General features: G+C 65.4%; 1 protein-coding gene across 3 annotated transcripts; it reads right to left on the minus strand.

Moving 5' to 3' along the window:
- Positions 1-654: 654 nt before the first annotated feature.
- On the minus strand, positions 655-9,648 carry LHX3 (LIM homeobox 3). Of its 3 annotated transcripts, none has more exons than XM_031014758.3 (6): positions 9,454-9,648; positions 5,095-5,266; positions 4,116-4,318; positions 3,343-3,494; positions 3,087-3,255; positions 655-2,143 (listed from the first exon to the last, which is right to left on the minus strand). In XM_031014758.3, the coding sequence occupies exons 1-6, from the start codon at positions 9,530-9,532 to the stop codon at positions 1,725-1,727; spliced, it is 1,194 nt and encodes a 397-aa protein (XP_030870618.1). In that variant the 5' UTR covers positions 9,533-9,648; the 3' UTR covers positions 655-1,724. The 3 variants fall into 3 exon arrangements, with proteins under 3 accessions (XP_030870618.1, XP_018888756.2, XP_063552285.1); XM_019033211.4 differs by lacking the exon at positions 9,454-9,648 and adding an exon at positions 7,471-7,714; XM_063696215.1 differs by lacking the exon at positions 9,454-9,648 and adding an exon at positions 6,534-6,540.
- Positions 9,649-9,925: the final 277 nt, after the last annotated feature.

The following is a 9,925-nucleotide window of genomic DNA, read 5'->3' on the forward strand; positions in this document are numbered from 1 at the left end:
GAAGGCCGAGGTGGAAGGGCCAACCCTGCCTGCTTCTACCACTGCCCCTATAGGAGCACTTACCTGGGGGTGGGGGTGGGGCGCATACAACTTCTTTCTGCCCTCTGAGGGGACTGTCATCACTGTCTTCTCTTTACGGCGGGGTTGGGGGGGTGGGGGGTGAGGACGGGGAAGCAGGGCTCAGAGGGTTCCAGCCCCCAGCCCAGGGTCACACAGCAAGTTAGAAGAGCCAGGATTGGAATCCAAGCTGGAGAGACTTCCATGACCATGAGCCTGGTCACCCTACCAGCCTATGTCCTGGGGTTGGTGCCAGCTGCAAGCTATGAATGGCACACACGGCCCACCTCCCACCCCCATCATGCTCTCTGGACATCCCAATCCCTGCCTCTCCCAGGGACAGGGTGTGGAGACCGCAACCCCTCCCCTCCATCAGGAATGGACGGGCTGTTCCCCCCACCTCCTTCCAGTGCTCATGAGCATGGCCAAGATCCAGCGATAAAGAGAGCCCAAATTCATACTAGGTGCCAGCCCAAGCAACGAACTAGGGGGACTCAGGGCCCCTCCAGGGCTGCCTCTCAACATTCACAGACTGTTCCCCACACGCAACACTCCCCAACCCCCGCAGCCTCAAAAAAACACGGGCCTTCCATTGACTGTAACTGACAAATTTATTGAAGTCTTGGAAAGAGCTGATCACCCGAGAATAAATAAAAGACACAGAACATTCACAGAACCAATAGGTAGCTCGAGATTCAGGTTTGCGGGAGTGACTTTGACTTACACACAGGCCAGCCTTTGTGTCTGGGGCACGCACAGCTGCGGGCGTCTCCCAGAAACTTCTTCCCAAAGGATCTGATGGAGGAGGCAGGGCAGGCTCAGAGGAGCCCCACCCTTCTCCAGCGGGGAGACTTCCCAATCTGGGGCTGGCAGAGCCGGCTCCGGCAGGGAGGGCAGGCTGTTTGGCAACAGACATCTGTGGGTGCAGCCTGGACACCAAGGGCCTGGAGTGTGGTGAGGAGGAGACCCTGAGGGGCTTAGAGAATTGAGCTTGGAGAGAAGGGGCGCCAGGCATTTTTGCCTCCTCCACAGGATACTCGAGAACAGAATGATCTAGAGACCTGGGGATTGGGGAAAGCTGCTCCCGGGGAAGGTGGGGCTGGAGGCAGGGAGGCCCCCCGTGGTCTGGGGAGAGGAGGGGGCCTCTCCCGGAGGACACAGGTGTGTCCCTGCCTCTGCGGCCTCTTGCCTCGACAGGCAAGGCCAATCTCCGACCTAAAGAGGGAGCCTCGGGGTGACGGCTCCAAGACACACGGAGCCTGGGAAGTGAAAGCACAATTATGATGATTTCTCAGTTTTAGAGATGAAAGCGTTTTTCCAGCCCTCGGGCTATGCTGGGCTGGGCTGGGCCTCAGCAAGGTGACATTTCATGTCTAGAAATAGCAGCAAGTGCTCGGTTAATTGGTCAATAAAGGGGAGAAATTTGCTTACAAAAAAGGCTGGCTTGCTGGGAGGCCACCTGGCGGGCCAGCCCTGTGTCAGAGGAGGGGCCAGGTGTGTCCCTCAGCCCCCAGGGAGGGAGCTGTGCAGTCGGCAGTGGGAGGCTCCGAAGGCACCAGCCCTCCCTTGACGCCCTGGCCCCACTTCCTCGGAAACCCCAGCAGCCCCGAGCCGCCCACCCAGGGGCAGCTCCCTCGTGTCTGGTGCAGGGTGGAGCCGGGCCTGGGTCAGAACTGAGCGTGGTCCACCTCATCCAGCCAGGAGGCGGGGCTGGCAGGGAAGTCAGGGTAACCCCCGCTGCTCCCCGTGGATAGGTCAGAACTGGGTCCGTTCCCTGCCAGCACCCTCATGGGTGGGGGCCCACCGGGGACTCCCGAGGGCACAAGGCCCAAGCTGGTGTCTGGGTACACCAGGCTGGAGAGGAGGGGCTGGGGGCCAGGGAGGCTCTGTGGGGCGGCGGGGGATGGGGGGACACCGTAGGGGCTGCCGGGACGCAGCTCTTGGTACTGCTCTGGGCCTGCCAGGCCTCCATGCTCCAGGGAGAAGTTGCCCAGGGCTCCCGAGGGCCGGCCCAAGGCCTGGGTGGGTTCCCCCAAGCTCCTGTAGAGGCCATTGGCTGGGCCCATTTCCGCCAAGGAAGGCTCATCTGCAATAGAAGCAGAGGCTCAGTCAGGGCCTGCCCTCCACCTGCGGCCCCTCAGAGTCCCATCCTGCAGGCGGAGGCACCCCGGGCCGGAGAAGGAGTGGCTGCCCCACACCACATGACAGGTCAGCACAGGCCCCTTCTACTGTTGGAGCATGGCTGCCCCTGCCCCTCCACTGCCCTCACCCCTGAGTCAGCCCAGGTGTCTCAGGCCTGGTGGGATCAGAGTCAGGAACAGCCCAGCCAGGGCCCAGGCTTTCAGGACCAGCCCCACAGCAGCCTAGGAAGGGGGCACAGATACCACCACCCACATTTTGCAGACAAGGATATTTAGTTCCAGAGTGGCTGAGTGAGTAGCCCAGGTCACGAGGCAGCCCAAAAGAGAGTGTCTTGTCCACATTCTGAGGATGGGCATCAACGGATGGGGACGCAGCATCCCCGGTGCCCGGAGAATGAAATAAATAATCCAGGCCCCACAGAAGGGTATGGAACCTTCTCTCCCTGACCCCAGGTAGCCCCCTCCCCCAACTCCAAGCAGCTGGAACTTTGACTCAGTCTTTCCCGAAATGCACTGCCCATTCTCCTAAAAATCACTGCAAGGGCTAGGAGCCAGAGAGACGGCCTGGACACGCCCACCCCCCCACGAGAAAGCCCGTAGGCGCCCAGCTTGGGGACAGGTCGGGCCACAGGGATTGTGTCCCCACCAGGGGAAAAGCAGTGGTCGGGAGTGGCCACCCAGGGCGGGGAGGGTGCTGGGGGAGCAGGTTCTGTAAGTGAAATGCTTTTGAAAGTAGAACTTAAGGAATCCACTAACTCCATGGGAAGTTCAGATCCGCAGGTTCCCTGCGACCCCTGGGACCCCTGGGACCCCTGGGACCCCTGCGACCCCTGCGACCCCTGCGACGCGCGCTCGTCCCTCCCCGAGCTCCGCGATCCCTCCGCCTACCGGGGAAGGAGACCTCAGCGTCGCTGTCCTGCCCCTCCTGAACGCTGTCCTTGTCCGACTTGGAGCCGCCGCGGGAGCGCTTCATGTTGCGGAAATACTGCCCCCAGCGCTGCCGGCCGGCGTCCTTCTTCAGCCTCTTCTCCTTGGCCCGGCGGTTCTGGAACCAAACCTGGGGGCGGGGCGGGGTGAGCGGCCGCCCGGCGCTGCGGGGGCCCCCAAGGCCGCGGGCGGGAGGGAAGCAGGGGCGAGCGCTGACCTGCACCACGCGCATGTCCAGGCCCGTCTCGGACGAGAGCTGCTCGCGCACGTGGCGCGCCGGCTTGGGCGAGGTGTTGTAAGCGCTCTTCAGCGTCTCCAGCTGCTTGGCGGTGATGGTCGTGCGCGGCCGCTTGGCCGTGGCCTCGGCCTCTGCGCGGCGGGCGAGCGGTGAGGCGCGGCAGCCCCTCCGGCCCCAGCCGGACCCCCAGCCCTCCCACCCCGGCCGGCGCGGGGACGTCGGGGCCTCAGGTGCCCACCCCCAGCCCGCCCCACGGGCTTCTCGGAACGCGCGGGCGCTGGGAGCGATTGGCAAAAACGGGCAGCACCTGGGCCGGGGTGGAGGGGGCGCCGGCGGAAGGCGGGTTCTGCTGCGGGGGTGGGGGCGGCGTCTTCCCTAAATTCACACCACCCTCCACGGCGCCCCCGCCTTCAGCCTTGGCTCCCTTCTCCAAGCACCCTGATTTCCCCGCGGGCTCCCCTTTATTCTAAGGGTGTGGGTATGGCCCAGTCTTCGCGGCCAAGAATTTAGGGCGATAATTCCGACCAGGGGTGAAAAGCCGCACACTTCGGACCGAACGAAGCGGTTCGGGGCGCGGGTCTGTCCGTGACTCCGCCGTTCCCGGCGTCGGCTTCCTGCTGCCTACACCGCCCTAGCCCAGGCCCCCTTAGTGAGCGCTTGGGGAGAGAATTTCCCCGGACGCCCCCCTGGGCGTGGCCTCAGCCCCATTTTTTCAGACCGGGAAAGGTGGGAGCGTCGTCCCCTCGGCTGACCTCGCTGCTTGGCGGTTTCGTAGTCCGCCTTGCATACGAGCCGGCTGTCCTCCATGAGGTAGAACTCGTCGCCCGTGGCCAGCTGCCGCTTGCACACGACGCAGGCAAAGCAGTGCAGGTGGTACACGAAGTCCTGGGCGCGGCGCACCACCTGCGTGGGCGGGATGCCCAGCTGGCACGCGGCGCACTTGGTCCCGAAGCGCCTGCGGGACGCACAGGGCCGGGCTCAGCGCGGAAGCGCGAGGCTCATTTCGCCCCGAGCGGGTTGGAGAGCGGCAAGCGGCTGCCTGGGAAGGCGGCCCCGGAGGAAGGCTCTGTCCTGCCCTGCAGGGTGGTCGCCAGCCTGGCCGCCGGGGCAGAGCTGCCCACTCCCACTGAGAAGGGAACCTCAACCTCAGAAAGACCTCGGGGAGCCCGGCCGCCACTGCCTGCAGGACCCATGCTGGATCTGGGAAGGTGAATCCGGAGGGAGAGGACCCATCTGGGGCCAGTCCCTCACACCCCACAGCTGGAGCCATGAAGGCCACTGGGCCAGAGCCCCTGGGTGCCAGCATTAGGAACTAAAACATCACCAATTTCGGAGGAACTAAGTCCAGTAGAATCCTACAAATAGGGGTGTATCTTCTCTAATGACTGCTTCTGTGATTTAGGTAATAAATTGCTTTTTTTTTTTTTTTCCAAATAATACTTGCTGATGTCCCAGCCAGGCCCAGCCACCCAGGGAGCATCCATGGAGAGGCCCCACCCTTAATTAGGCCAGGCCGCGGGGTGCCCTGCCTGGGTGACAGGAGGGGGCTGGGATTGCGAGAGACGCGGGCTTCGAGGGCCTGGCCTCGGTGATTGTGAGGGGAGGAGTCCCTGGGGCAGGCGTGCCCTCTGCTCCCACACCGAGGCCCTGGGGTGGCAGAACTCCAGGCCGCCTTTCCCTGGGGCGGGTGTGCCCTCCGCTCCCACACTGAGGTGAGGTTTCGGGGCTCACTTGAAAAAGTCGTCCTTGCAGTAAACGCTCTCCCCTCGGCTGAAGCAGCGCTCGGCCAGTGGCGTGTGGCAGTCACTGCACTTGAGACACTTGCTGTGCCAGTGGCGGTCCAGAGCCTTGAGGATGAAGCGGTCCAGGATGTGCTGGTCACAGCCGGCGCACAGCGGGATCTCTGTGGGCACGAGGAAGTTCTGGGTCACCTCGTAGACCAGGAAGCAGTGAAGCCACCTTCCCACCCCAACGCGAGCCAGCCTCCCCTCCAGCCCGCAGGACTCAGGGCTGCTGAGGGGTCCTCCTTTCCCTACACACCCTCTTCCCCAGCCAGCCTAAGTGGCCCCGTAAGTTCCGGGAGTGTGCAGGCACCGCATCCTATGTCAGGAGCTAAGGGGAAACTGACATCAGTCTAAAAATGTGTGTGAGCAAGAAAGCAGCCCAGGCCATTTCACGAGGCTGAATACTCAATTACAAAATGTGCCAGTGCCAAGAAGGGTGCATGTGGAGCTCAAATGAAAACCCCACCCCAGGGGGGTCTGCTCTCTGAAGCTGGGCAGGAAACATAGGGAAACGGGTCTTCACCATCACGCGGAGCTGGGGCACCCCATCGGGGTCTCCTTCATGTTAAGCGTCATGGCCACTCTTTCTAGGGACTCCTCGCAAATGTGGCTGCCCTGCCTGGTGGCCCTGTCTGCAGGCCTCCGGGGTAAATATCAATGCCTTCCCCATCATTGGGCAGCCGCAAAAGTACTTATGAGTGGACTGGACAAGCCGATCCACTGCCTTTGTGTCAGGCATGGGTGCCCCCAACACCGTCAGAGTTACTCAAACGTCTGGCTTCCCGCTGCTTCTGCCCCCCACACCCCACTTCGGTACTGCAGGCCCCCTGGAGGAACCACGCTGGGGAGGTCCAAGGGTGCCCTGTGGGAGCCTCGAGTCTGTGAGTGGGTTTTCCAGGTGTCAAGGGCTGAGGACTCCCTCTTCACTTAGAAAAAGTCTCTGGAAGAGAGGAGTGCCCGCTGAAGGGACCGGGATCTACTGACATATTGCACCCGCCTCCCTGGCTGTGGACCCCGCCGGCTCCAGCCCATCTCCCAGTGGGTGAGAGACACCAGGAAGGGGCTCCCTCGACCTCCGGCGGAAAAAACTGGGCTCCGCCTCCCCACGCAGTGGCGGGAAACCGGCGATGAATGCGCCCCGCATCCGGCAAAACCGCAGCTCCGGGTGCGGAGCGTCGAGGACCCGCTGCGCGCCCGGGGTCCCTATCGTGGGGAGCGATCACAGGCGAGGACCCGGCTTGGAGCGGGGCGGCCCGACAGGCCGACACAGCGCGGATTCAGCACCGCGGACCGGACAGCGCCTCGGCCGCAGCTCGCCGCCGGAGCCCGCGTCGGGCAAAAGCCGGCCCAGCCCACCCCGCGCCGCGCCCGCGACCCCAGCCTTACGCTGCATGGCGACTCCAGCCCCGGCGGGGTCTCCTGTGTCAGGGATGGCGGGGTCGGCGGAGCCTGAACGCCAGCCCGCCCGCTCCGGCCAGCTCTCCGGAGCGCGGGCGCGCAGTCCTCCTTCCTCCCTCCCTCTCTCCGCCTCCCAGCCCCCGCGGCCAACCCCTCCCAGGAACCGTCGAAAAATAAATAAATAAATAAACAAATAAGTAGGGAACCGCGAGCCCCCACAGCCTGGATGTAACCCCCTTCCCGCCGGCCGGTCCCTCTCACTCTGCACTGGCTCCGGGGCCTCCTTCCCCATCCTGCGGCTCCAGCTGGCCCGGGAGTCGAGGAGAACTGCCCAGGTTCTCTAAGAACCAAAGTGCTGGGAGCTAGAGTGGTGCCACCAGGAAACTGGGGGGCCTGGAGAAGAGAGGCTTTTTCCTACAGACGGGCCCTGAGCGGGGATAAACCGAGCAGGTGTCTGTGGGCGCAGACGCTGAAACCTGACTTCGGGGAGACCGACGGTCGGAGTTCAGCTCGACCTTGGCCCCTGCATCTGACTCTGTTCCGCTGCAACGTGGAAAGAGTCCGGCTGGGGCGGCCTTCTTGGGGACCCTCCTGTCCCGTGGTCACTGCCCCGCCACTGCTCCCTGCGCCTCCTCCAGCCCAGGGAGCTGGCTCAGGGCTGCAGAGGTCTCCTAAGCCCACCCTGGACCCCCGAGAGCTCCCTGGCCGGAGCAGCGCAGTGCCACAACCTCACTCACTCCCTGACAACCCAGGCCAGGGGCCCCGCAACAAATACAGGCTGAGGCGCCCAGGCGCGGACGTTCCGGGGTCCTCGCACCCACTCCCGCCCAGATCCTCTAGCTCCTGCCAGCCTCCGCGGCCAGGCCCGGAAAGGCCTGAGGATCTCCTGGTCTCCCCGGTGCAGCCGCTTGGCCAGGGCACCCACCTCGGCGCAGGTCCGCCCTCCGCGCCAGCAGTGCTAGCAGCAGGTCGCCTCCCGCCGACTCCCGGGCCGGGCCCAGCTCCCCGCGCGCCTCCATGGGTCCCGCCGCCCGGCGTCGCCACTCTCCGGTCCCGAACTTTCCCGGGCCCAGCGACGCCACCCCGCGATAGCCCCGAACCGGCGTCCAAGCGACTCCTGGTGCTGCTGGGCGCTGCTCCCGTGGGCCGCCCTGGGGCCCGGAGCCTCTGGCCGAGCGGAGGGCGGAGCGGCCGGGGGGCGGGGCCGCGGTGCGGGGCGGGGCCGGGGGTCGCGGAGACCAGCCCGGGCCACTGCGGACTCTGAGCGCCTTTGCGCCGGGACCTGCGGTGCCCAGAGGCCGCCCCGCGTGCCCGGCCCGAGGGCGGGCACCGGTAAGGGAGGGCCCAGGTCAGGGCTTCCCGCCAGCGTTCGTCCCGGCCCCGCAGCTTCCTGCGCCGGAGCGGGCCGGAGGCAGAGGCCTGAGCTGGAGCACACGCCAGGAGGGCTAAGGTTCCCGGGAGAGGGGTCGAGAAGGCAGCCGGGTCCTCCCGCCGCTGAGGTTTGGCCTCGGGAGCAGCAGATGGTCGGCGGGAGCTCAACCCGAAACGCAGAAGGGGTGAGTGTGGCGCCGAGGGCTGCGTACCGGAACCGCAAGGTGCCGGACCGATCCCAGATGCTAACGGGCTTCTGGGCTCCACCCCTGGAACTGCGGCCCCGGACGGCTCAGGGAGGAAGGGCAATCCTTGAGAGAGAACAGGCTCTGTGTCCTGGACACGCAGCCAAGACCTCGGGTCGTGAGGGGCTGAGCTGGGGAAGCCCCAGGGCACACCTTCCATTTCCAGCCCCCAGCACTCCGGCTCCATCGGAACACGGTCCCTTACCTGATATTTCAGCCTCTTGCCCCAGTCCACACAGGTGAGCTCTCCAGAACCCACCTGTCCTTGCAGGCAGAGGGACGCACCCACCCCTGCCCAGAGGGCCCTGGGCCAGCACTAGCCCTGGGCAGCCACCCAGGGAAGAACACAGCAGTGGGTGGCCCTCGGCAGCACAGGACATGGCAAAGGCAGGGGTGCCCTGGCAGTGCGCAGAAACACACAGGAAGGGTTGGGGGACCAGGGGCTGATGCCATCCTGCAGGTCCCTCTCCCTGTGGGTCTCACAGCAATACTCTGTCCACTCTGCCTATGGCTTCTGGACTGTGAGCTTTAAGGGCCCAGGCCCAGAAGGATGGGCACAAGAAACCAAAGTCCCTCCCTCCCAGCTCCCAGCAGGTCCGATGTGTCCGTTTTGAGCAGTGGCCCATGCAGCCAGCTTTCTGCCCCTTCACTTTGCACAGCACTTGTTACCCAAGAAGGGCCAGGGCAAGGACACGCGGGTGCAAAGTCGTGTGTGCGGGCTGTGCTGGGTGCAGGTGGCTGAGTGTCAGCTGCTGCCGAAGCGATCAGGGGTCGTGTGTGGCTGGACTGGGGAAGGGGCGGCGGCAGGTTAAGGAGGCGGCCCACCCTGCTGGCATCTGGCCAGCCCTCCAACAATGCCTCCATTATTTCCCAGCGTCCGTGGTGATGGAATGGCCCTTGGGGAGGGTGGTTCAGGCGGGAGACACAGGCTTGGGTCCCCTGCTGTGGGGTCCAGAGACCTGGGCCGGGCTGTGTGCAAGAGCTGACGGGCACTGGTCACCGGGGGAACCTAGCACCCCTTGGTCGGCCCCATCGCCCCCCAGCTGTGCCTGCGATGCCCCTTTTTCTAGGGGCCGCCACTCCAACCGCTGTCCCACACTCTTGCAGGCCAGCGTCAGGCCCTCCCCACCACCCTGGGATCTGGAAACTCACTCTCTGCAGTTTCCATCTCTGTGTCCCGCCTGCAGAACGGCGGGACTTTCTTTGCCTGGCCGCTGGCCCTGCACGCACCCCCTTCCTCGCGCCTCTGCCGCCCTTGCCGTTTCTGTCCTCAGTGTCCTGCTGGGGCTTACCCCGAGTCCCGCCCAAGGTGCAGACGGCGGCGGCCCCGGGCCTCTCTCGGTCGCGCTCGAGCCCCGTTTCCAGCAGCATCGCAGCCACCAGGCCGAGTGGCGCGAGACGCGCTCCTCCTAGGTCAGCGTCCTCTGGAGGGTTCGGGGCTCCCAAGTCCCGCCGCGTCGTGCGGGGCAGGGAGCCCGGGAGCCACTGGGCCGGGCGCTGTCCGCGGTGCTGAAGGAGGCGCCCGCTGCCCGCCCCGCCCGCGCGCCCGCCCACCTCCCGGGGCCCCTCTCGCCGCCCCGGTCCCCACTCCCGCCTCTGCCCCGTGTCGGGCGCGCCTCCCTCCCTGGCTGGGTTGGGCCGCACTCAGGGCAGCCCCCGCCCTCACCCCTCTGAGACCCAGGGTGGCCGTACCCGCTCCTCCCTAAGCTCCAGGCCCCGCTGAGGCGCTGGAATTCGCTGAGTTTCGCAGCAAGCGGGTCGTCC

This window comes from Gorilla gorilla, chromosome 13, assembly GCF_029281585.2.
Source record: "Gorilla gorilla gorilla isolate KB3781 chromosome 13, NHGRI_mGorGor1-v2.1_pri, whole genome shotgun sequence".
Taxonomy (NCBI): Eukaryota; Metazoa; Chordata; class Mammalia; order Primates; family Hominidae; genus Gorilla; species Gorilla gorilla.